Source organism: Phyllostomus discolor, chromosome 6 (assembly GCF_004126475.2).
Source record: "Phyllostomus discolor isolate MPI-MPIP mPhyDis1 chromosome 6, mPhyDis1.pri.v3, whole genome shotgun sequence".
NCBI lineage: Eukaryota > Metazoa > Chordata > Mammalia > Chiroptera > Phyllostomidae > Phyllostomus > Phyllostomus discolor.
In genome coordinates this window covers 156,154,185-156,181,635 of record NC_040908.2, presented here as the reverse complement: position 1 = coordinate 156,181,635, position 27,451 = coordinate 156,154,185, and the positions used below count along the sequence as shown (strand labels likewise).

General features: G+C 46.7%; 1 protein-coding gene across 5 annotated transcripts in view; it reads right to left on the bottom strand.

The window, feature by feature from the left end:
• Nucleotides 1–27,451, bottom strand: part of C6H11orf49 (chromosome 6 C11orf49 homolog) — a 170,653-nt gene that overhangs the window by 25,526 nt on the left and 117,676 nt on the right. For all 5 annotated transcript variants that reach the window (XM_036029340.1, XM_028515317.2, XM_028515314.2 and 2 more), the window contains one exon: nucleotides 188–272. In XM_036029340.1, coding sequence (XP_035885233.1) covers nucleotides 188–272 — 85 coding nt within the window. The remainder of the gene's footprint in view (nucleotides 1–187; nucleotides 273–27,451) is intronic.

Below are 27,451 nucleotides of genomic sequence, written 5' to 3'. Positions count from 1 at the left end.
GTATGGATGCGCAGAAAGTGAATATTATGTTTTTGGGCAAATCCCAAATAGACTTCTCTCCAAATGCCAGTTTCTTTCCTAATGGTTTTATTCTTTCCTAATGGTTTGTTTATACGCAGTTCAGCTTTCTCTAAAAAGCCCTGTCGCACAGAGGGCTGAGTTGGCTTTAGGAGCCCAGGGGACATACCTGGCCGCCTTCTGAGTCAGCTCCAGTGGGAAATCCGGGCACAATAATTGCAGCAAACAGTGATACTCTTTCATGGTCAGCAAGTCTGAAGTGGAAGCGGAGAGAAACACATTAGGTCTGTGCACAGGGACTTACTGGTCTTTGGGGTCGTTCCATGGGTTTCAGACCGGGTCTCGGGAGAGCTGCTCTTTTAAAGGTAAGAGTTAAGGGTGTGCTAGCCACTACCCTCCAGGGCAGGGATTTTCAGATCAATATTTATACAAAGCTTTTCCTGGGTGGGAGGCACCCAGCCCCAACATTTTAGCCAAAGGAGCTTCACGGGTTTGAGAAATGGCAGGGAGAAGAGGGAACGAGGGGTACCTTCACCAGCCTTCATAGTTTGCTTTTCCTTGTGTATAAAAATTGGCAGGAAGGAGTCATTTCAAAGCTGGTTAAATCTGCTAAAATTCTCTGGCACAGTGACCTTCACCACAACATGCCCAGAGACCATCCACAGAATATCTGGAAGTGGTACTAAGGCAAACTCAGCCTTGCGATGCATGGAGGAGAAGAACTCAGTGCAGCAACCCACAGACCTCATTACTCTATCACTCGGTATTATGCAGACTGGCTTCTTTTTGATGCCTGCACACAAATCTGGTCATCATATTATATAGTCAGCCAAGCTGGTGGTCCGAGGCATACGGTCAAGGCAAATAAAAAATCCCTGATATGCAGAAGCAGTGCTTTGGGAGAGATGAGCCAGGGTGAGGCTCTGTGGCCCAGCAGAAGACCCAGAGGGGCAGATCTCAGGACGCCAAGGGAGAGGAAGCACACTGGTGCTTTAAAGTTGCCTTGGGACTGCATGTGCTAAACCAAAAGATTTTAGATCGGCCACGCGGCAGCAGTTCACAAGTAGTATTCCGCAGGCTGAAGCATTTCAACTATGGAAGGACAGGCTAACGGTAAAGCGAGGGCAAGCAACCTGGAAGCCATCCGCACTGGGAGAGTGAGTGCGAGAAGGGAGTCCAGAGGCCACGGCCACATTTGGGGAATGGAGATGATCACAGGCACTTGGTTTCTTTGGACCTAAGTTAGCCCAAGCCACAGGAATTCAGATCTCCTGCCCCTGCTAGTTCGGTTGATGCTTTTCCAAGACAAAAACCCCAAACCCCCAGGGGCAGGCCTGGGTTCCTACTACTTTTTCATCAAGGCTCAATTCAAGGTGGGGGCACAGAGTTAAACTAACCACACTGCCAAAGTCAGGGACACCAAGGAACAGGATCAGCGTCAATGTAGGTCAAAGGATCAGGATGGCTTTTGTGGCCTTCATCCTGGCCACAGCAGGGCGTGTGCTTTCCTCCCCTCGCCTGCCTGACCCGGGCACGGCCTGATGGGGGTGTCATCCTTCATCAGCAGGAGGTATGGACACTCATGTTCTCACAGATTTAGGGTGAGGGACAGGAACGGCAAAGGGAAGGGAGAAAAGTCGCTGAATCTAATGTGTTCCCACTTTAATCTCACCCTGGAACTCCTTATATACATGTAGAGAGAAGTGATTTCTTGCAGGAAGTAAATAAAGGGAGGTTCTATCTTTGAATCCTCAGTGCTTTTCAAGACTAAACTTTGGTGGATATACCTGATACCGTTCTTGGAGGTGGGGGTCAAAGTGTCTCACAAGAAATCACAGCTACCCCTGTAATTACCTACGAAATACCATTGGGAAGATAAACAGGGTGAAGAAGAAGGGGGGAGAGTAGGAGAGGGACAGAAAGAGAGTGTGTGTTATGCAATGCCCAAATGTAATCAAGAAGGACAATGCAGGGGATCAGTCTCCTGGTTCCAGACCCTTTGGGTTCTTGACTGCATTCTAACTCATGTACTTCAACACTTGCTTCCCAGAGACAGAAGAGTGATTTACAAAAATAACTCTGTACTTCTCTAATGTAGCAACAGTCTCGGAAATACTCCATACTTCAGAAAAACAGGGTACCTCCTGCCCACCACTTCTGGGACTTGACTCTCCCAAAGGCGGAGCAAGGAAGATAGTCAGATAAAGAGATGAAAGCAAGCCCGGTGGACAAGCAACTTGTATCACCCTAATTGCGCGTCTGTTAAAGTAGTGGTTAGATAATACTAAGGCTAGGCGATCTCCATCAAGAGGCATCTGTCACTTGGAAACACTCCCTGGTTGCACGGCGGGTATGTGGGAGAGTGGTGAGGGGAAATGGTGAGTGCTATTTGTCCCAAAGTCAGAACAATGAGAGCAAATGAGAGCTATCTCCTTGCTGTCCCACGGGCTAGGGTTCAAGTGTTGGCTTTGCAATTTACCAGGTATGCAAACCTCTCAAAATCTCAGTTTCTCGTGTATAAAGTAAAAATGGTGATGCCTACCTTTCATGGCTGGTATCAAGATGAAAAGAGATGATGTCTATAGAGTACTTAGCAGAATGTCTAGAAGGCAGCAACCCCAAACAATAGAGTTATTTTGGTTGTTTTTAAATCCTGGGAGTAAAGATGGGACAGCAGCTGAGGAAGGCGTTCCTTGCCGAGTTGAAATGCTTGAACACCTAGGAGCGTGTTGCCTTGCTCGTTCTCTGTCCCGTTGCCTGAGCCAAACCTGTCTTTGCACTCTCTGCTGTATTCATTCGTGTGATATTACCCGGTGCCTCCTGAGTTCCAGGCGCAGCGTGACAGAAATGAGCACGGCAGCAGTCACACTCAGGCACTAGTTAATTCTAAACGCTCCTGTCTACTTTGGGCCCCTCAGTGTTTAGAACTCTCCAAGATCTCAAAGGCCCTTCCAGGCAGCCCTCTGAGCTTCAGGATGAACAGTAATGAGGCTGAAGAGTCAATGAGGTCTTTGCTCAGGCCTTGAATTGGCTCACTGAACCTTCACAACAACCTTATGAAGTAGACTCCATTACTCTCAGTCCCATCTCACAGAGAAAGGCATGGAGGCTGAGAGACATGAAATAATCTGGTGAGGAGAGAAGGGGCCAGAGCCTGGGGGTCAGACTGGGAGGGGAAGGGTGAGCTTAATAATGTACTAACAGCTGACAATCTCTGAGCACTTGCTGTGAACCAGGCTGTTCTTCCACGGGTTTTACATATGTTAACGCATCTCATCGTCACCATTGTTATCCCTATTGCACATTCATTCGCAAGCTCAGATGGTGCATGTTTAAGAGGCAGAGCTGGAATTCAGACTCAGGCGTCTGGTTCCAAGGTTTACCCAACTAACATTTTCAGGACCTTGATCTTATCAACCGTTACTGTGTGAAGAAGGCTTAAGAGCTTGCTTTCCCCTCCAAACAAACTGCAGAAACGAAATAGCTCCAGGTGAACTGGGTTTTTTTTTTCCATGTGAGAAATGGAGTCTGAGAGGTTTTAATTACTGTCAACAGGAAAGACTGGGGCTCCAGCACCAGGCCCGTGCTGGGCCAGAGGCCACTGGAGGGCTGGGGGGTGGGGCAGAGCACACCTGTGCTGGTGGCCACTCCATCATTGCTCATCCCAACCGCTCGGCACCCCGGCAGGTGCAGGAGAGGTAGGTGGTGTGTCCCAACAGATGCCTTCTCTAAAGGAATCCCCACAATTAGGAAAGTTTCAGCCAGCAAGTCCTGGAAGTTCAAAGACATAAGAAGTCTTTGGTATAAGATCAAAATCAGAACACTCTCCACAAATTGGTGCTTCTCTTTTTGTGGGTGGTCAGAGCTGTTACACTTTCTTATTCTAAATCTTGTAATTGTCCCAACAACTCTGTCCCTGGCTCTAGACCAGAGGGTTTCGCACCTTTGATCCTGTCATCTCTACACGCAGCGCAGTGCAGTGTTGTGGCCAGTAGCATGGACTTGACAGTTAGAACATCTGGGTCCAAATCTGAGCTTCGTCACTGATTTCAAATCACTTGACTTTTAAGCACCCAATGCCTCAGTTTCCCCATCACTATGGGGATAGTGAGAGAACCAATATCACACAGTTGCTGTGCGTTAATGTAAGGTACTTTGAAAAATGGGCCATCATAAGTGCTCTGTTAGTATTTGCTATTATTATTTTATTTATTTTTTAATATATTTTTAAAAGATTTTATTTATTTTTTTAAAGATTTTATTTTTATTATTTATTTTTAGAGAGGGAAGGGAGGAGAGAGAGAGAGAAACATCAATGTGCGGTTGCTGGGCATCATGGCCTGCAACCCAGGCATGTACCCTGACTGGGGATCAAACCCGCGATGCTTTGGTTCGCAGCCCACGCTCAATCCACTGAGCTATGCCAGCCAGGGCTGCTATTATTATTTTAGAAATAAAGAAACTAGGTTAGTTTCTGAAGGAAACAGTGAGGGGAAGGAGGACTGGGATTCGGACCTAGGCCTGCCTAGCTGCAAAGGCCCTGTGAGTTCTCCTCTGGCAGGTGGGATCCAGCTGGTGAGTGAAGGCCTTGACTTTTTAAATCAAATCATGTCATCTTTATTTTATTTTTACTTTTTAAATTTTTATCCTCACCTGAGGACATTTTTTCATTTTTAGAGCGTGGGAGGAAGGGAGAGAGAGAAACATCTAAGCGAGAGAGAAGCTTCAATTGGTTGCTTCCTGCATGTGCCCAGACTAGAGACTGAAGCCCAGTAACCTCGCTATGTTCCCCCGCCAGGAACTGAACCTGCAATCTTGCGGTTACAGGACGCTCCAACCGACAGGGCCACACTGGCCAGGGCAAGGCCTTGACATCGCGCCAGGTGACTGACGGAACCCACATCTAAGTGAAACTTATGGACACCCTGCAGGCTGCCACATTGCCCAGGGCAGAGCAGTCGGGCGGGGCAGTGGTTTGAGCACAGGGGCCCACACTCTGCGATCGGGGGGGGGGGGGGGGGGGGGGGGGCGGGGCCTGGCTCCACGGCTCACAGGCAGTGTGACTCGGACAAGTTATACAACTTCTCTGAACCCCGGTGTCCACACTTAAAAGTGTGAATAACCACAGTACCCACCTAATAGATCATTGTAAAAATCAAATATCGTCACTTCTACATGACACTGCTGGAAAATTAGCAAAGTGCTCAATAAAATGGTAGTATTATTATATAATTATTATCCAATTAAAACTTGAAGTCCTGAAATTGAGAAATCTTTGGACTTAACTGAAGCCCTTACCACAACGCCTGGCACACACCAGCAAATATCTGCTGAAGGAATGAACGGATGGAAACACGCTTTGCACAGTGACTCAGACGACAGTTCACGGGGGACAAAGTTCTGGCCAGTGTGTGAACACAGAGGTGGGGACTCTCCAGGCGCAGGAGGCAAGCCCATCAGCCTCGAGGGGCGGAGGACACCCGGGAGCCGGGAAGTGCTGCAAACGGAAAAGGCCCCGTTTGGTTGGTGCCATGACTCTCGGGAAACACAGCGCATCACGGTTGGGTTTGCTGACTCTGGGCACCTTCTCATCAAGTGCTCAACTCAGTCGACTGGAGCACTAATTTTCACAGGTAGCATCGATTTTACCTTGAAAATCAGAGGAAGCCTGGGGGTTACTCCCCAGTAATTCGGTTCACCACTGTTCACAACTCGGGCACGAATACAGTGGTTGCTAACATAAGCAGTCCCCGACTCAAAATAGTCTTTCATGGGTTATCTTTAATCCTAGAGAGTGATAGATGAGGTTATTCTGGCTAAGAAAATTAATCTAGGCAGAAGTTACAGATGTCCAATATATTCAAGGGCTAGCTTGATCTCCCTTCTTGTCTTGGAAAAGCAGCATGAAGATCTTGTCTTTTCCACAGCTTCTTGCTGTGGAAGCTCCTGCCTCTGAAGCTCTGGGGGGCAGCTTAGTCATCCGGACAAACCCCTCACAGACCACCATGCGCGCCCACAGCGTCTGCTCAGAGGGACCGTGGCAGTGTGTGGTTGTGGGCTCAGATGCCTCTGCTCTTCCCGGGAAATGGTGCGTTTTCCAGGGTCAGAGCCGTGTCAGTAAAGGAGATCGATCTGGGGAGGACTGGCAGAGGGAAGAAACTGGGGCCATATTTGTCCCTTACTAAAGAAACGCCTTCCCCTGAGCCTGAATCAAGGGTTTTTAGCTCCAAAAGTATGGGGAGGCAATGGGGTTTAGTCTGAATTCGTTTATGCGAGTGTCTACATGTTGATGGCGGGGTGAGCTAGAGCTGGGACAAGAACTGGGGATAATGAAATGCTACCAAGCCACGGGAACCCCAGAGGACTAAACAACTTCTAGTCGGTTGGCTGCATGATCTCAACGGGAATGACCACAAAGGCCAGAGAACACCACAGCCCATGAGTGGACTCTCCAATTTTCAGTTGCAATTGTTTTCGTGTTCTTTTATGCAGGGGTTGTGAAGGCTCATTCTAAATGACACTCACCCTCAGTCAGGCTGCTGTGCCAAGAGATGCTCGGAAGGACACAGAGAGTTCGGGGCATGACCATACCACCCCTTCCGATCCCCAGGGCGCTGAGGCTTTAGTACCAGTCCACAGCTGAGTAAATACTCCTCAGTGCTGGTCTGCAAGGATGGGGAAGATAATGAGGGAGAGTGGGGGCAGGGGGAGGAAGGAGACCAGACAGCTGACGGCCTCGCTCCCCGCACAGCACTCGGTACTACAGATCGCAGGAGGACTCTGACCTCCCAGGGCCGTGTCCCCATCAGGCGAAGCCCCAGGAGAACAGCGGGCTGCGTTCTTCAATTTTACTTTCTTTGGCAGCACTGTTGTTCTATGTTAAATGGAGGGAAATAGTAATTAGTTTCCTGAAAGGGAAACCATTTCACAAAAGAAATGAGAAACAATGGCTTCCAACGACACCTGTGGGGTGAAGTCCGTGGGCCGCCATTCACACGACCCTCTGCCAGCTCACTCCTCTCCAGGGCACGGTTCGTGTGTTCGAGCAGGGGCAGAAAGCCAGGCTCCTCAGTGTTATGTTTTATTATGACTGAGCCCGACATCAGGTGACTGTTTCCATCTGACCAGTATGTACGTTCTAGGCAAAGTATTAAATCAGACCTAAATAGTAACAATTTCATGGCAATTTTTAGAATGATCAAAAGCAACTCCCAGGAACCGCTTGTATTACATGAAGAGTAAAGAAGCGCAAACGCTTTTCTAAGCCGGGATCGTGTGCGGCGCATCCTGGCAGGCCGACCAGGTGCGCAGGCGCCCCACAGCTGTCCCAGCCACGACTGCAGGACGGAGCTAGAGGCCTGGTCGGACACGATAAGAACCCCCATACTGTGTCAGGCCCTTGGGGTATTGCGTTCTCTTTTGTCCACGGTGACGGGGCTGTTGAGAGTTGGAGGACCCAGACAAGGCTTGGCTTGAGGAAGGCCACTGCCTTCGGCAGCTCTGGTGACGTGAAACGCACCAGGCTGGCACATGCCCCGGGTGGGCAGCCATGTGGCAGTATGAAAGGAGGCACCAGTGCCAGTAGCAACAGGGCTAGCTACTCTGGCACGGGCATAGTCTCCTGACCATTTATTGAGGAAATGGCAGGCAGCTTCAGACATCAAAGTGTGCAGCAAGACCTTGGCACCAGAAGCTCCCGAGGGGCCCAGCAGCCCATCAGGAAAGTTATTTCAAGCCTAGCATGTGCACTACCATTCACTCTAATCCAGAGACCAACCAGCCCAGCTCTACCGGGTGTTGCTGCTTCAGTTTTCTGTTCAGAAATAAGAGGACAGGGTGTGCCCTTTGAAACAGAGACCTCAGAGCCAGGATACAATGCTCATCCAGGAAGAAGCAGGTGCTGCGGCCAACTCCTGTGACCCTCTCCTTAGTTGAACAGAAGTGGTTCAACAGGCATGAGAGCTAGAGTGGAAAACGAACGCCACCCCGCCTCCTGGTAGCCACAGGTGAGAGGAAACAGCCTGCCCTCTCAGTGGTGCTAGGTCTGGAACACGTCACTGAGCCTTTGAAAGAGGCCGCACCTTGTATTTCCTTATATGGGTCTCCACGGCCAGAGTGAGGGCTCTCACCTGGTTTTAGAGGGGGGCACTCTGTTCTACCACAGAGACACATCACTGTGGTATAGAGAAAAAACTTGGTCTGAGTTCTGCAAAGAACTAATTACATTTTTCTGGGTTTCCATTTTCTCACCTGTAAAATAAGGAAATTGTGGTATGTGAGGGTTGAAAACGATTTTTAACAGATAGACTTTCCCCCCCGCCCCGATAGGAATCTTACAAGGAACCTCAATGTATAAAAACATAGATAAACAGTCCTCCTTGCCCAACTTTGTCCTCAATACCTGTCACCCAGGCTAAAGGTGCGAGAAATAAGGTGGAGGGAACCGAAGACCTGAGGCACTGCTTTAAAACTCCAGGGCCCTGCCCTGGCTGGTATGTCTCAGGGGATTGAGTGCCGGCCTGTGAACGAAAGTGTCACAGGTTCGATTCCCAGTCAGGGCACATGCCTGGGTTGCAGGCCAGGTCCCCAGTGGAGAGCACGTGAGAGGCAACCACACACTGATGTTTCTCTCCCTCTCTTTCTCCCTCCCTTCCCCTCTTTCTAAAAGTAAAGAAATAAAATCATTAAAACCCCAGGGCCCTGTAGAGGATGTTACGAACACCTGGTTCTAACCTCTAAGTGGGTCTGAGAGCACACAGCTCAAGAGTGCAGGCCCCGAATCAGCCAACTAGGGTCCAAATCTTGGTTCTTCAGCCAACTAGTCATGTGACATTGAGCAAGCCAATTAGAAATAAGTGAATAGTAATATTATTTTTTAAAGATTTTATTTATTTATTAGAGAGAGGAGAAGGGAGGGAGAAAGAGAAGGAGGGAAACGTCAATGTGTGGTTGCCTCACACATGGATCCCACTGGGGACCTGACCCACAACCCAGGCATGTGCACTGACTGGGAATCGAACTAGCAACCCTTCGGTTCACAGCCCATGCTCAGTCCACTGAGCTACACCTGCCAGGGCATATTATTATTATTATTGCTATTATAACAATACAACAACCATACTAATACTAATTGTGAAGAGTTCTTGAGAGGATTAAAAGAGATGGCTATGAGACAGAGAGAGGGAGAATGGAAAGTGCTGGTGTATGACATGGGGAAGTGCTCAGTAAATAGCACCCGCTCTCGTTCTCACCCCCCTCCCCCTGAGGCGCACAGGTGGGACGGCACCTGTGGGACAGAAGGCACAGTTCACAGAGATCTCAGGCTCAAGGCAGTGGGTGGCTAAAACACTTTTATTCCTTATCTCATGATTATTTTATCTCGCCTGTGTTCTCCCTTGATGAATGAATAAACAGGCTTCCTTCCTGAAGGCAGGTGCACACCACTTTTCTAGATCGTCCATGAGCTGCCAATCCTCTATCATCTCACTAGAGTGCTAATGAGCCCTGGCTGGTGTGGCTCAGTGAACTGAGCACCAGCCTGAAAACCAAAAGGTCGCCGGTTGGACAGGGCACATGCCTGGGTTGCGGGCCAGGTCCTTAGTTGTGGGTGTGCCAGTCAACACATCGCTCCCACATCAAGATTTCTCTCCCTCTCTTTCTCTCCGACCTTCCCATCTTTCTAAAAATAAATAAATAATATCTTTTTTAAAAAAGTGCTGATGAGTCATATTGGTAGAAAGACTCTATAATTATGCAACCCATTATCGTATGCATTATCACTTTTGATCTCCTTAAGAACTTTGTGGGGTAGGGAGAGGCTACTGGTATTATTTCTACTTTTATAGGTGAGGAAAATGAGCCTCGGCAAGGGACAGAGTCACCAAGTAGATGGGAGAGCCACCACCAAACCAAGCCTTCTCCTTCCAGGGCAAGGCCTCCTTCTGTTACACGGCCTCTCTATGTCCTTTTCTTTCCCTGGGTCCCTGGGAACGCGGCCGCTTTCATTTCTTCTATGGATGGAAAACACCTAGCATATTCCATAATGAGAATGCAGTAAATGTTAGCTGCAACTGCTATGGTTGTTATCACTGTTAATATTTAAATCTGCCACCAGCTGTTCCATCTCTATCATCCTTCTAAGCTGGCTCCAGGGGCAGATGTAGTTGATCTGGCTCCCGGCTTCCTCAGCTTCCTCATTGTGCGCAAAACAGTCAGACCTTCTCTAGTTTAGATGACCTGGTGCTAATCTCTATAGAGAAGGGGCAACAAAAATAAACAGTTTTAAACCACTATAAACCTGTATCTAAAATTTAACAGGACTAGACACAGATTAGCAAGAGAAACGTGTATTTAGTATACACTAAAAATACTTCCTAAAAAGAAAAATAAAACAAAAAAAATACTTCCAATTCCTTTTTTTCTTTTCAGTGTAAAGTCAGGCTGACAGTTGGAATGGAATTTTATAAGCTATCAAGAAAATTGTCTGATGAGGACCTGTCTGAGAAAGCAAGCCATAGAAAACAGAAACCAATAAAAGTTATTATTTCTCTGGGCTTTCCACTGTCCAAAGCAGCCACAGAATAAATAAGAAATGGAACAGATTATGCATTTGATTTGCTTAAAGTGCATTTTCCTTCTTTTCTAAATAAATATAAAAAGAAGCAGTGGCTAACGGAGTTACTCACTGAGGGTGAGTTGAACCAAGACAGACTAAAAATAAAAAACCAATCTGAAGTCCCCTGGTTCCCGGCGATTGTGCGAGCAGGGCAGGCTGCTGCCAGCACGTAGGCGTGCTTATAAAGACCGCAGCCTGTTCTCTCGTCAGAATCCACTAACTTCCACCAATGATGATGGATTTATGGCTACCCATCTACTAAAAAAATAGACTTCGGAAACAAAAACAGCAGGCACCAGCCGAGAGGGCTGGGTATGGATAAACACATACATCTCTCCAGATGAACCCACCTTCATCTTCCCTGCTGCGCTGGGCCCTTCGTGGGCGTATTGAACGCACTATGTCTATAACTACACGTATGTGCGTGGGTGAGAGAGGGAGGCGGCCAGGGGCAGGAGAGGGCCTGACTGTTCGGGGACTGGATGTGGAAGGAAACTGCTGTTAGCAGTTACTGTTCCTTAAAGCCATCGTCCGTGTTTGTCAAAGTATGGTTTTCCTGGTAAAGGACTCCTTGCCTGCAACGCCAGTACATCACTCATCTTATTTTAATAAAAATGTGAACCAAACGAGAGTGGCTCTCCATCCCGGGAGATGACACAATGGTCAGGCTTTCTGAACCCTGATCCTTATCTCTCAGTGGTGCTGGCAGGCACACAGAAAGAAAGGAAAAGGGTGAAAAATGCTCCAGTGGCATGAAAAGATGAACCCACCCGATTTCTTTCATGCACAAGTGTTCCAAAAGACAAAGTCTGGTCTTACTCACTGGAGTCTGGGGAAGGTACCTGGTTTCTTCACTGACGAAGAAACAACGGGGCACTTCCCGCTGGGCACCAACGCTTGAAACCTGATTTCTCCCCGTCTCCCTCTTCTCGCCTCATATATCAAAAACCAGGGTCAATTAGATAAGGTTAAACTTATTTTTATTTTTTTTTAAAGATTTTATTTATTTATTTTTTTTAGGGAGGGAAGGGAGAAAAGAGAGAGAGAGAGAAACATCAATGTGCGGTTGCTGGGGGTTATGGCCTGCAACCCAGGAATGTACCCTGGCTGGGAATCGAACCTGGGACACTTTGGTTTCCAGCCCGCGCTCAATCCACTGAGCTACGCCAGCCAGGTAGATAAGGTTAAATTTATTTTAAAGTACGTTACATTGTACACCCTTTTGACCTTTTAAATTCTGTCACATTCGTATATAACCTATTTTAAAAATAGGGGAAAAAACCCAAAGCATGAGCACTGGAAAGATATCAAAAGGTCTGAAAAAAGCAAAACCATTCAGAGCTATTTAAAAATGGGCAAACTTTTTTGTCTCGACCATCCTCAGGTTTCTATTTGGGTCTAACATTCTAGGATTCTTTTTCCGTCATTCTCTGGGGTTGAGGCAGTGGTGTAAAGAACAGGGAGGACACGATCTGAATCCAGGTAGCGCCTAATTTGGCAGAAGAGTGGGAATGCTATGAAATCCACGTTAGTGTTTATGGCGTGGTAGGAAGAGTAGCTAAGAACATGAGATTTGGAATTCAGACAGAGTTCAAAACGTCTGTTATTTCCTGGCTACGTGGCCTGGGTACAGTTCTTTGGGCCTCAGTTTTCTCATCTATAAAAAGTGTTAGTACTTCTTTCTTCTTAGAATCTACACAAGGGCGGCCCCTGCTATTGCCATAAATGCATCTTCTGCTGTCCACCTGCTGCCCAGACCACCCCAGCCACACAGGCTGTGCTCCTCCTTGACTAGGTCAAGTCCAGCATGCTCTCACCTCAGGCTCTTCCACCTGACGTCCCCACGTCCCCACGCCCCTCTGCCCCTAGATGTCTGTGCAGCTCTTAACTCCTTCAGGGCTCTGCTCACATACCACTGTCCTTTAAAACAGCCACTCTGGCCCCACTCCCTGACTCAATTTTCTCTATAGTACTTACCACTGTGTGCTTTATTTGTATATTTTTAGCTGTATTAGAATGTAAGCTGCAAGAAGGCAAAGATTTTCACTCTTTTACTTACTGCTTGTTCTTCACAAACAATTGTCACAGGAGCAAGAGTATGGTGATGAATGAAGTGAGATAATCTTGTGAAGCTCTAAGCCAGGGGTGTCAAACTCATTTTCACTGGGGGCCACATCAGCCTCAAGGATGCTTTCAAAGGGCCGAATGTAATTTCAACTCCTTAACAGTTAAGGAATACTTACATTTATACAGTCCTAAAATTACTTCAGTCCTTTGAAAGCTACCACGGGGCTGATGTGGCCCCTGGTGAAAATGGGTTTGATGCCCCTTAGAGTCTAAGCAGTCACTGCTGGAGACACAGGTTTTGTTTGGTTTAAACTGTATTTTTAAAAGTTTGAATTAAAACCTTAAAAAAATAAGGACATTTCCCACCATACAATCTGTATTTCAGATATCTCTTTAAAACAATCAGAAGGCCTGGCAATCCTGGGCCAGCATTCCTGCAAGGCCACGTTCCGCTGGAGCTGCAGGCAGGGGTATCCTTGTCAGGCTGTCACGGTCCCTGCTGCATCCCACTGAGGAACACCTGAGCTTCTTTCTTACATCACCTGTCTGGCTGCTGCTGCAGGCATCTGAATTTTCGACCTCAGATGTCGAGTTTCCCTGTATAAGCATTTACAATAAAGATTTAATTCATTGGCCTAAATGAGTGTAAGATGAAAAGAAATAACCAGATGAGTTTATGACATTAAGGGAAAGAGAAAAAAGAACAAAAAACAAAACTGTAGTATAAAGTACGATCCTATATTTGCCTTTTAAGAAAATATATATAGATTTGCACAGGAAAAAGAATGGAATACACCAAAGTGTTAATAATGGTGGTTAACTCTGGATTTGTGGATTATGGGTGGTTTGTGTTTTTTTGCAATTAGAAGAACAAAATTCATTTCATAAAAAGCCAGCCAGATGCATGGCATGAAAATTATATCTCAATAAAGCTGTGAAAAAGAAGAAAAGAAAGAAAGGGAAGAAACCCACCCCTCAAAGAAACTGTCAGCTCTGAACCTTCCTTCAGAAACCTACTTCCATGGCCCTCACTCTCGGTGGCTCCACCGTCCCCTCCAAACCACCTTGGACACAGGATGACGAGAGGGTGCAGAAGTGATGACCATCTTTAAAATCCTTTCTACGCTTCTGGATCCTATTACGGTGCCCCTTGGTCCCTGCTCCGGTGAGCTCCGGTTCAGGCTCACGGGGGGCACGCAAGAAGGTTACACATCTCTTCCAATGACGGCAGGGGTGGGAGGAAAACCACCTACCAAAGTCAGGGCTAAAACTGGTTATTTACAATGCCAATCAGATTTCACTTGTTTAATCTTTAATCGTATTTACTGATGGTTGTTCTTCCTTTCCACAGACTAAGGCCATTTCATTCTCTGTCCTCCTAGGGACAGTGTGGCTGAGCTGGAGGGAAGGCTCAGATTTGGAACCTTGCCTTGCCTCTGCCAGACTACCTCACTTGAGCAAGCTGTTTACGCTTTCTTTCTTTTTTTTTCCCAAAGATTTTATTTATCTTTAGGGAGAGGGAAGGGAGGGATAGAAACATCGATGTGTGAGCATAACATCAATCAGTTGCCCCTCCCATGCCAGCCAAGAACCTGGCCTGCAACCCAGGTATGCACCCTGACTGGGAATCAAACCAGTGACCTTTTGGTTTGTGGGACAATGCTCAACCCCTGAACCACACCAGCCAGGACCCAGCTATTCACTCTTTAGGCTTTAGTTTCTTCATCTGTAAAGTGAGGATAACCACCATCTCCTTGAGAGCAGAAGTTCAGATCGACTCTCCGGTGACTCCCCAGGCTCTCTGAAGCTGTGGGGCCACCAAAACGGATGAACTTCCGGTGCTAAGAACAATGAAGGTGGCTTTCCCAGGTGTCTGTACCTACACAGTAATACTTAATGTGTTTAAAACTAAACTGATAGGCAGGTTTAGTTACATAGTCAAATGCCAATAAGATAGACCTAAATGCCAATGAGTCTCTAAGTAGGCAAAACGGATGTCACCAAGTTCACAAACTAAAGCTTATGTGGTTAACTTCAGGCTTCCGAGAAAAGCTCTGATTATACTCACAGTTTTGGTAAACTTGGCTATCTAGTTTTTAAGTCCAATACAGGCTAGACCAAATAAACTTGGGGAGGAAAAGGAACTATAAAAGGCAGATGCAAGGGCAGCAGTGAGAAATTGGGCATGAACGATATGATAGAAACAGAGAAGTGGGAAAAATATTTAAAATACAATTGAGGTGCATTTAGGGTACACTGCAGTAGGCTCTGAAGACAATAGCGTTCTTCAGCACACAAAAAATTTATGCTCATAAAGCTGATACTTAGATTCCAAAATGAGTTATACTTAAGACTGTAGGAAAGGGTATTATATTTAAATATATTTTGAAAATATTTCCATGCAAATTATATTAAAACAACAAAAAAACTGGCACTCAAACTTTAACTATAACATCGTAGGCTGTGAAACTATAAAACTCTTCTTCTGAGTTTTTCTGTTATTTTTTCTCTCTCAACTACTTGCTTATTTTTCTTATGCACAGACTCCTGGCGCTAGTTATCTGTTTTTAAGCTACCTTTCTGAGCAGGTAGCTTATACCCATTACCTGAGTGCTATACACCCATTACCTCATTTAATCCCTTATAATGGTCCTATTGGGTAAATATCAGTCTCATTTTACTGGCAGACACAGGGAGGGCAAGCCATCTTCCCAGTTGCATAACTGGCAGGTAGCACATTTAGGCTTTAAACCACGGCTCCGCCTACACCCAAGGCATGCGCTTTCAAGTATACCATGACTTACTGACGGTCTATGATTACGTGTCTGTTTGCCCCATCACCACCAACAGACTGCGTCTTGAGAGTAAGCATTTGCCTCACCTGCTTTTATAGGCCATAGGACTGGTGCGTGGTAGGCAATGTTCAATGGGTGTATCTCTGTTCCTTCTTATGTAGACCCTAAACTTAAAAGCAGTGTAGCATATCCCTATGTACCCAATTATGATTCATGGATCATCTGTGCCTCAGACCTTTGGAATCAGAATCAGAGTCCTTGGGCTTACAGTGCACGAACCTACATTTAAACAAGTATCTCAGGGGACTCTTGGGTATACTAAAGTTTGAGGACTACTGATTAGTGCTTGAAAGCACACTCTTCGGAGTTAGTCAATGCTGAGTTCAGATCCTAGATCTGAATGGTCTGGTGCAAGAGAGTTACTTAAATTCTTCAGTCTTAAATCCCATCATCCTTAAAGTGGGGCTACCAGAAACACCCACCTCATAAGGTTTTGGAAGGGGCAAAGTTCATTCATGCATCAGTAATTATGGAGCACCTACTATGTGCCAGATATTGTTTTTAGGTGCTTAGGATACATTAGGGACCAGAGAAGCTTCTTGCCCTCACGAAACTTACCTTAAATATTGGAGAATATAAGATGATAATTGATAAACACAATAAACAAGTAAACTATGTAGTAAGTTAAAATAGCATGTAGTAAGAAAAAATAGACTGGAGCAAGTTGGAGAGGGAGTGTGAGGTAACAGTGGTGGTACAATTTTATAGAGAGTAGTTCAGGTAAGTTTCATGGAGAAGGTAACACTAAGTCAAGGTCTGAAGGAGGTTAAGAAGTAACCTAGGCAGACGTCTGAGGAGGAGCGTTCCAGGCAGAGGGAACAGCCACTGCAAAGGCCTGAAGGAGGCAGTCTGCCTGCCGGGCCAGCAGAGCCGCCTAGAAGCAGTACAGCTGGAGCCACGAGAGCAAGGTGAGAGACGAGGTTAGAGAAACAACTGGGGTCGGTTCACGTACGGCCTTGCAGGCCTACAGGTAAGAGTTAAATGGCATAGTCATGTTAAGTACACAGAACAATATATGATACGTTGTAAACAATTACTGGATGGTATCACCATCTGTTATTTATATTAACATCTTCTAGTCCCTAAGCAGAGCTAGTCTGCAAGGTCAGGCCACAGAAACTATAGAACCTTTTATGTACCTTGGAGAGGTTAGAGAGTCCTTCAACATTTCCAAAAGTACGGAAATCAAATAGATCAAAGGCCTGGGTGATACCCAGCAGCAAGCAGAGATGGCTAATTCTCTGCAGGTGCTCAGAAAACTGAACTAACAGAGACACACAAAGTCAACACAGCATCAATAAAAGACAGGGCAAGAGCTGGGTGTGGCTGCGGTGGGCTTGGCTAAAGGGCGAAACCAACAGAAGAGTCATTAGCAACGTAAGAGAAAAGCAGTGGAGCATGCAAGCGTCACCTCCAGCTGTTGAAACACATTCTAATATCAATGAGACCACAAAGTCAGGAGAATAATAACTAAAAACTGCCGGGAGTAAGCCAGGGAGCCCAGCAACATGAATGCACTTGTATGGAGGAAAAACAAATGAAGAGATTCAGGCAAAACTATCCCCTTCCTGGTGGAGGCTCTTTAATCTTTAATATCTCTCTCGACACTAGGCACTGAGCTTGCCCCAACAAGACAAAGGATAACTTCTGAGAAGCGAACACTTCTCGTTTGGGTGAAGGACTTCTGAGGAGATGCGTGCCATGTGTTTGCTAGGCTAACAGGGTTCAAGTTCGTTCAGTCAGACTGTGTCACAACCGGGCAGGTCAAAGCTAAGGCACACCCCCACCCTCTCTCTCATAGCAGAAAGCGCTGCAGGGCCCCTGAGCTTCGAAGAGGAATGCGGTCTCTTTGGGAAACCAGAAGCGGGCAAGAACGCAACAAAGGCAGGATGGAGATGCCCAGGTGGGGCTTTCCACTGTTCTAAATTGTGCCAGTTTCTTCTGGCGCCTGCCCCAGAGGGAAGCAAAGCTAGGCACCGGCCAGTGGAAACCTGGAAGTGGGCATCTTCTGTGGCCTCAATGATGCCAAGTTTGGCAAGGAAGAGCGTGGCACTTGGTCTCCATGACCCTGACTTAACCTACTCAACAGGGAGCAGTTTAGTCTCAATCAGAAGAAATGAAGAGCTACTCAATTTATGTGACCTTTGACCCGGCACTTTCGATTTGTAATTCAAACCATTATGAAAACGAATGAGAAACCTGGTATTTTTCTTCAAATTATTTGTCTGTCGGCCTTTACACCACCTCCTGATAATAGTAGCCATATATTTGCTTTGGAAGTTCTTAATTGCTACATCCCTACCTACCTATTCAGTGATAGGTTCCGCAGAAATAGCAGTGGGTAAGAGACAAAAATCCCTATTTTTATGCAACTCACATTCCAGTGTGTGTGGGAGTGGGGAGATAAACAATAAACATTAGACACACAAACAAAATACTGTAGAAAGCAACAAGGCAATGACATAAGTAAAACAGGGTGGTGTGACTGAGGGGGGTCATTAGACGGGGTGGGCGAGGATCGCCTCTTGGAGAAGGTGTCATCTGAGCTGAGACCTGACCGGATGAGAAGAGCCCGGCGTGCACTCTGGGGAAAGAGGCCAGCGAATGCAAAGGCTGGAGATGGGAACCGGCAGCGGAGGGCTTTGCTTCATTTCTGTCTCTGGCATGTTACAAGCTGTTAAAGAAATCGTGGCCTGGGAAAGGCATGACATTGAACGAAACAGAATTCCAAGGCTCACCAGTTACTGGAGACACACATGGGCACTGGGGCAGGTGGGAGCCCAAGCAGGCACCCTGATCCCGAGCGCAGACAAGGCGCGGGCCGCAGAACCCGCTTCATCCCCCTTTGTTGCTGCCGGCCACCACTGTGGTTAACTGGCACAGCGGTCCGTGTGAATGAGCGCAGGATGTCCAAGTCACAGCATTGTTTCACACATCATCACTGCGGGTCACCGGCTGACAGGATTTAGCACTCTGTCTGGCGGCAACCAGCAGTCCAGCAGAGAGAATTCCACTGGATTATCCAAAGCATCTGACCCGCAAATGAGGAGTGAGGAGAACATTTTTAAAAAACAACTCCTGAATGGTACAGCAAGTCCATTCGACGTCGAATCAGAGACACGCAAGCATCCAGCCACCTCTGAGGCATAAGGTCAATTTCTTGTGCTTGTCCCCGATCTGCAGAATCCACGGTCTTTATCTACGCCCAGTCCTTCACTGTCTCAGCCAGAGGGGTGAGGCAGAGACGGGTGGCCGGGCCCTGGGGCAGTACTCCACTGTCTGACTCCAGAGGAGCGGTACAGGGAGTGGAAGAGAGCAGGGTCAGTGGGAGAGGGGGAGGGCGCACTCGGGAACACAGGCCGTATCCCTGGAGCCGCTGATATTTGCAGCCAGACTTTTATCTTTGGCAAGTCCGCCGCAGACCCCAGGTTCAGGACGAGGGGGATAGAATGGAGGAAAGAAGCTGATTTCCATCTAACAAGAAGTGGGTAGTACTGAATTGCCCATGCCTTGCGGATTCCTGAACTTTCTGATTCTCCTAATCCAGTCCTGAGACCCCCCACACCTCATCCTTCTCTCCTCCAAGCTCTTCTCACACAGCTGGTAGGTGAGATTTACTAGATGGAATGTGTTTGTAAAATCTGTTTTGTTCATTGGAACATGTTTATCTAGAAAGAAAGAAAAAAACCCTGTCCCTTCTCACTATTTACTTTTTGGTGACTGCCTGCTGGGATTTGGAACTGGATAAACAGATGGACTTCACGGAAGGAACCAGGCGAAACGCCAGGGTGTGTATATATATCTGGGTCTGAGTGTGTATATGGCAAATAGTCCTCATCCACACAGCTGTGCTGCTTTTGCAGGGACGTGAGGGGACAGCATCTTCTGGATGAGAGGACTCCCGCTGCTCCAAGGTGCACCTCCCTGGGGGATCCTTGGGCTCTGCGATGCCAGATGGTTTCTAGTTCTAACCCCAGATATATGACCTCAATTTCATTTTCTGGCCTCTGGCTGTGGTAATTAAGGGTTGTGCCAGATTCAGAACTACTGATCTTGATTGTCCTGCATTTGTCCGACATGCACGGGGGCCGTAACATGTGAGCGCGTGCACTGTCTACAGCGAGCTTCCAGCGCCCTGCCATAAACTGGACGCCTCCGCGTGAACGGCACGCCCACGAGGAGTGTGGCTGTGGGGTGCGCACGCACGCACACAGAAGTTGGGGAAGGCCTGAAACACAATGTTTTCCAGGCCACAGGAAAAGTGTAACTGCCAGAGGGAACAGAGCACAGTGAATACTCAGGGGGCAGCACGTTGCCGCTGAAGGGGAGTTGGAGGGGGCCTGGAGAAGCTGTTTTCCTCCTAAATTTCTGCCCTTCTCCAATATAAATCTCTACTGCAGTGGGTGGGAGTGGAGGAAGCAATGCTTCCATAACTCAGTGTACTTCAGTGATAAGGTTTGAAGACACTTCGCGACACTTCAGGGGGATCCTCTAATAGCCAAAAAACTCCATTTGCTTCACCGGATAGGTTCAGGTGGATGGATGTTCCCCTTCTGGCAAAAGTCCTTTAAACAGCCACGAAAAAAAAAAAAAAGATGACAGTACAGCCCAAACAGAGAACTAGTGCCTGACAGAGCCGACAAAAGCAAAACAAAACAAAAAACCTTCAACCCCCCTGCCCACCCCCGCAAAAAAACTGAGGGGGACTGCTTTCATCAGGTCCAGGTAGCTCAAAGACGAAAACATGAAATAATTGGATTCCAACAGACCGAGGTGCGGTAGGTAGTGGGACCTCATAAGCACGGAACAAAAGACTCTGTCTCTAACAAAGGTCCGCAGACCCCTATACTGCAGTGAGCAGCGAGCATGAGGGATGCTGCCCAGGAAATGAAAGGGCTCAATCGTTCCTCTTCAGTGAGCGGAGCCCAGGAGGAGTGTTCCAGGGTGCTCTCACAAACACTCTTTAATAGCACCGTCCAGAGCCTTTGATTCAAGGAACATGCTGAAGAATAAACAGCCTATTAATCTGGGTTTTCTGGTGCGCCCGAGTATACAAAGCAGCAATGAACTAACCCCTTGGCTCTCGCACACAGCCCGACTGCACGGCCTCCGCTGCTTCGCTGCACAGCTCTGCGCCTCCTCCCCGCCACTGCAAGCAGTGTCCCCTGGAAAAGCTTCAAGGTTTGGGGGCCCTGATGGTCTCGGCTAAGAATGTCCAGACCAAACCCAGGGTGCAAAGAACTGGAAACAGCGCATCCTTGTTTGGCCATAAGCGGCATAACCATGTGACTTCAGGCTCGAATGAGAACTGTGTGGTAGTGTGACTGGGTGAGGAGACAAAGTCATCAGTCTGCTGCTTTCTGAGCCAAGCTGACAGCCACAGGCCTGGGAAAGGAAGGCCCCGTTTCAATTGCTTCCCAGTCTTGGTTACCTTGGTGGCGGGAAGGGCTCCTGGATGGGTGGGCTTTGGGTGCCATTCTGTGGAAACATTCCTGGGCATTCTGCCTAAGTAAAAATGACCAAGTAAGGTCCCTGAGTTTTCCAGGAGGACAGGAGAGGACAATAAGTGGCTGTTTCGCCAGCAGATCCTTTTACTAAGAGTTGCTCTTTAAAAACAATCAGGTGTAGCTTTTGTGATAACAGCCATTTGATGAAGCATCAGGCTCTCCCTCCTGCCCCTAAAGAAATCATAGATAAAGAAGCTGAGAGTATGAACTTCAGGCAATAAACCAGGGTTCAATTGTTGAAACAGTGTAACTGAGGCTAGGATCACAGACTCCAATCAGCCAATCGGCAGTGAGCACCAGGCGGCCTCTTTGTGTTCCACAGCCCTTGATCTCGGAAAGGTGTGTGCTTCACCATAAAAGAAACTGGACTGATAAGGTGTATAAATCAGTATCATTGCTACCTAACACACACTCTCTCTCAAAGCACATATACCATGCCCCAAATTTATACACAAAGAAAAACACATCTAGTGAAAGTTTCCTTTGTAAAAATGGTTTCGAAGAGGTGCTTTGATTTTTTTAAAAAAAGATTTTTTTAATTTATTTTCAGAGAGAGGGGAAGGGAGGGAGAAAGAGGAGGAGAGAAACATCAATGTGTGGTTGCCTCTCACACGCTCCCCACTGGGGACCTGGCCAGTAATCCAGGCATATGCCCTGACTGGGAATCGAACCGGCTACCCTTAGGTTTGCAGGCTGGCACTCAATCCACTGAGCCACTCCAGCCAGGGCTAAAAAATTAATTCTAATGTCCTCTGGTTCTATTTCAGAGAACTACTTTATGTTTGGTCTCTTCAGCTGGACAATAAAGGGCACATACCTTATAAAAGAGACATGACTGACTACAAGATGCCAGAGAGTGTGGTGATTAAGAGCATGGACCTCTAAGTTAATCTAGATGTTACTTGTTACATATGTGATCTCAGACAGGTCACATTAAATCCGTGAGCTTCACTCTCCCCACCTGTGAGTCAGCCTCCCAGGATTAGTGTGAGGAGCCTAACCCATCGACCATATTTAGTGTAGCTCCAGGGACAAGGTCAGAGCTCAACAAATGACAGCTGGACTCGCTACTCTCTGACTCTTCTGAAGAGAGGCCCAGGAATCAAACGTGGCCCTGTGGAGTGGCCAGACAGGCAGCTGGCACCTGAGCTGCATGAAACGGAGTTTCTCCCTCCCTCCATGAGCCTGGGCTTAGACAGTCTCCAGCTCTTCCCTCAGTGCACTGGAAGCAAGAGCTTGAGTTCCAGGGGGTTATGGATGAAAGGGGCAACGAGAGATCAAAGCCCAGCACTCCAGGACCTCATTTCTGATCTGGGAACTGCAGGCTGACCTGGAGCTCTCCCACCCCGGAGACCGGTTTAGCAGATACAGCCTTCTTCCTCCAGCCTCCCACCTGTTTAGACGACCAGAGGTCATCTGAACACGAGGGCAGCCTGCAAGCACAGATCTGGTACCGTACAGCCTTTCTCGGCAGCGCTCCTGGGTGGCAAGATGACAAACGTCCATCTGAAGGCTGAATGTAGCCCTTCCTGCCCTGTGACCAGGGACTCTTATGAAACCGCTTCTTGTGACTAGAGCCATCAGCACCTCACTCCGAGGCTGTGAGGTGAACTTCATTAATATTGATGAGCTGCAGCTCCTTAACCTCATTTGATGTTTATTTACAACCATTCTTCTCATATGCTAATGAGTGACACTGGGCTCTTCAGACAGAAAGGAGAGCACTGGACCCTGTCTGCCAACATCTCCTTGGCAAACCCCTGTCCCTTGAAACAGAAGGCTGCACAGAGGGAATGATGCCAGATGGAGGGAATGCAGCAGAGGGGACAGAGTGATGTGAAAAGAATGTCTGCAATGTGATGGGGGAGAGAGAGACACCCAGCTGCTGGGGCCGCGCGTGACTAAGACTTGGTTGTACCCACCCAGTGGGTCACAGACACAAGCTGAAGCTCGGGGATCTGAGGAATGATGAAGGGGACATGTGAGATTTTGGAACTGGGGGTGGGGGTGGAGATGAGTGGGCCCATGGGTATCAGAAGGCTTGGAGGCCTCTCTCCAATCCATTTCATTTTCTTCTATGATCTTAAGAAATCAATAAACAGGGGACTGGGGTATTTTTTTTTTTTTTAGTTCTTACACAAGGACAGACTTATTGACTTTAGAGAGACAGGAAGGGGAGGTGGAAGGATGGGGAGAGAGAGACAAACATCGATGTGGGACAGAAATAGCAGGTGGGTTGCCTTCTGTATGTGCCGGACTGGAGATCGAACGTACAACCTAGGTATGTGCCCTGATTGGGGATTGAACCCACAGCCCTCCACCGCACAGAACAATGATCCAATCAACCAATCCACCCAGCCAGGGCACTGGGGTAGATTTCTGTAAGGCAGTTAAATGCCCACAGCAACTAATTCTTAGCAAATGCTTGGCTTGGACAAAAAGCACTCGTTGTTCAGAGCATCAGTATGAAGTGGATAAGCAGAGATGGAAAAAAATCACTGTTTCTCTTTCCTCCAAGTTATGGGTATAAATATCAGAGAATAGGATGATTAAGAAACCAGAGAGCCAGACACCAAGGGAAAATATATATATTTTTAAATATAGCCATTCTAATATGTCAGGGCTTCTGAGCCTAACAGAATACAGAGCCTCTTCCCAATTTCATAGTACATAGAAAGTCAAGTTTGGGTCATCCCATCCATTCAAAAAGTATGAAAAGATATGTAAGACACGAGGAAGATGAAAGAAAAATTCTTTGTATATATAAAGGTTTATTAAGATCAGTAGCAACATCAAACTTAACATTTCTTGCATGCCCTGGCCTGATGGCTTAGTTGGTTGGAATGTCGTCCTGTGCACCAAAAGGTTGTGGGTTCGATCCCCGGTCAGGGCACATACCTAGTTTGCAGGTTGATCCTTGGTCGGGGCGTGTATGAGAGGCAACTGATCAATGTTTCTCTCTCTACCCCTTCCTCTCTCTCTAAAATCAATAAACATATCCTTGAGTGAGGACTAAAATTTTCTTGAAATAAAATTTCTTACATACTTAAATGCCAATTCCCACTGTATTTTCTGTCTTTGCTGCTTTGCACTTTACACGACTGTTTAGATAATTATTCCCTTCCTGCCTGCGGGGTCCACACCCTCTCCTTTCTCCCAATCTGGCTTTTTCTGTGAAGTACTTTGAAGATCATGCCTACCCTTGATGTGCCTTTCTGTAAGGCTAAATAGGCAGGAGAAAAAAGGAATCTTTTACCTTAAAGATTTAACCACATTTATATAAGTACAAAGTATTGGTTCTAACGGGTAGATTTTATGTTTGAGTTGTCTGTCTGAAATCATCACCCCTTAGGGGACGATCTCATCTCTTTCAAGTTTTCTATGAACTCAGTTCCCACTGGACTGAAGGAATCAATGGCAGCATGCGTCGGGCCGGCCGTCTGCCGCTCGCCTCTGCTCAGGGACATACGTGTCTGGAACAGCCACTGACGGCCGTATTCTTGTCCTAGACCACAGCAGTGCTTCTCAACCAGTTTTCCCCTGTATTTATTGCCCCTGCCCCGTCTTTTCAGTGCTCACCTCCAAGTGCATTCTCCAAGTGCTCACCTCCATGAAATGTTAATACCATACATACACTGTGTGTGTGTGTGTGTCTGCATGCTGGAATGGAGGGCCCCAAACCCTCAAACCACTGTAAGATCCTTTTTTTTTATTTGCCTCTCAAAGAACCAATATTTGCTCCTTTGGGGGCAATATTGCTCCCGTTTAGAATTTGTGGTCTAGAGATTTTTAAAAAGTGTATCAACTGATTTAATGTGTCCTAGGACTGAACCTAACATTCTCCCAAAGCGAACCATCAAACACAATGACATCCCTGTTCTGATTTGAAAGAAAGAAAGAAAGAAAGAAAAAGAAAGAAAGATCTTTGTGCCTGTCGAGTGATAGTTCTTCCCAAGAAGAGATCAAGATCCTTGTTTTCACACTGGACCTGATCTACCCACAGAATAAATGGCGTACTTTTTGGCTGTGGGTTAGCTTTTTACAATAGTTCTATTTTAGTGCTGGAAGAGGTAATAGATTGTCAGGCCCCTGAGGGACCCCCAAATAGTTCACTCTCTTAAAAGTCAACAATATATTCCCCTGTAAGAGTAGAATTAAGTTCATTATCTCATTAAATTTCTCCCAAACTCCAGAGAAAGATAATGACTGGTATTGCTATTCCCCTTTTACAGGCAGAGAAATAATGACATGGAGAGATTAAGTAGCTTAATTTAGGTCACAGGCACTGACGTTTCTTCATATAAAAATCTTGTCTGTCACACAAGGTCACTCGGAGGGTTTCTGGACCTTATGTCTTCTAGATCCTACTTTAATCTAGGATCCTGGTATCCTGCTAGAAAAAAGTTTATAAAGGTTGTTCTGCTTCTGCCAACCCCTTTTCTCCATCTAACAGCGCAAAAGCAAAGGGAGCCACTAACAAATAAGAACTGATCAGGAGCGAGAAAGAGAACCAGGCTATTGTCCTGAAGGTCACGGCTGCACAAGCAAACGGCTGAGGTAGCAGCACAGTACACCACGCAGGGAGGTACACAAATGGCTTCTTCTGTAAGATGAATAGCACCATTTTGTAGGGTTCAGATGGGGCGTATTAAATGATAATTTGCTCCTCAGAAGATGCAAAGGCCAAAATAAGATCTCCCACAAAACATAAGAAATTCACATTTTATTTAGGAGTCATGGAAACTGACCACATCTTAAACTATCCGTATTTGAAACTGACTGGGAGTGGGAATCAGAGGCCGGCACTGTCTGAGAGGGCTCTTCTCTGTTGACTGGCCCTGGGCTCATTTAATTCTCCCAGTTAAGCTGGTGTTAAAATTCCCTCAGAACAAAATACAACTTATTTGTTCTAAAGAGTAAGTGACTTCGAGAGATAACTTGTCCATCTCATGCTTTCAAGCAGATGTGTACATAATTCATTCCTCACAGCCAGACTCTACCTCTTAAAAACAGAACAAAGAACTTCAGCAAAGACGCTCTGCAATACTGCTTAGGAACTCACTATGACACTGAAATACATCATCTGCAATCAACGTGCCCTCATGTGTGACCTTAGTCCTTCACAGTGCAATCAAAGTTTGTTTCCTTTTTGTTCGGAGAGATGGAGATGAGCTAATGATGGGTTAAAGGCTTTCACTTGAATTCAGAATTCCCAGAGCCAAGAGATACACCCTGGATCAACATAAACACATTAAGGCAAAGTCCTGACTACTCTATACATTAAGCTCAACTAGCTTCTGATACAGAGCTATTATGCTAGTGGCTTCTTCTGTTGTAAACCAGGAACAAATTCGAGAGAGGGGAAAAAGAAATAAAACTTGACACAGCCTCAAAGAAAATGAAACTTATAACTGTTCTGGACTACAATGAAAACTAGAATATTCAAGGTATGGAAAGCGAAAAAGGGAGTCTTCATTGCAGAAGAGTCATTTGAATGAAAGACCATTTCCTCCTGGATGCCACAAAACAGAAACAAATGGGCGTGGGGGCAAATCCTTCCAAGTCTGGGACATCACAGCAAAGGAACGAAACTGCAAACACTCCAGCTCGGGTTCGGTGGGGAAAGAGAGCCCCCCCAGGCCCCTGCCCATGTGGGCCACAGCCTCTGTCAGTGGGCGGGAGAGTGAGCGGAAGTGAGTGTCCGCGTGCTCCCATCTCGACTGGTCCGTTTCAGCAGCATTTGTCCCTCTTATTCCACCAACATAACTAGTTAAGGAAACAGTCCTAGATTCAGGAAAAGGCTAATCTTTTTCACTGGCATGTGACCAAAGAAAACACATTCTCCAATGAGCAGTATAGCAAGGCAATAAAAATAAGATTGTACTTAACAAACATTTTAATCTGAGGTACTCAAAACATTTTTTGCCAATATTATCCCTAGTTCCATTTCCCCTTCCGCACCTTCCCCACCACTGTGGGAGTAAAAACAAGCTCTAATGGGAAGGATGTCTCCTCTGCACACTGCTGTACATCCGATGAATGCAGTTTTAGGAACGGAACTTCCCAAGGAGGCTGCGGGTGGGGACTCCGGGGACTCTCCAGGGAGCCAGATTCCCCGAGCACACAGGTAAAGGCTGTGTTCCGCCACTTCCTCTTGACGACATGGATGCTGCCAAGAAGAGCAAGTCTGGCTCTAGAGCTCTAGAGCAGTTACATCTAGCTCAGGAACCAAAAGGGGAAATTCAGAAGGAAGCGTAAGAAGGCTGACGAACAGTTGTAGAATCCCAGGATCAATTTCAAACAGTGATTGATACAGGTTATCAGAAGAGCCCTTAGAGGTTTGAGAATTAGAACCTTCAATACTTTTTTTGTTTGTTTAAATAGGAAGA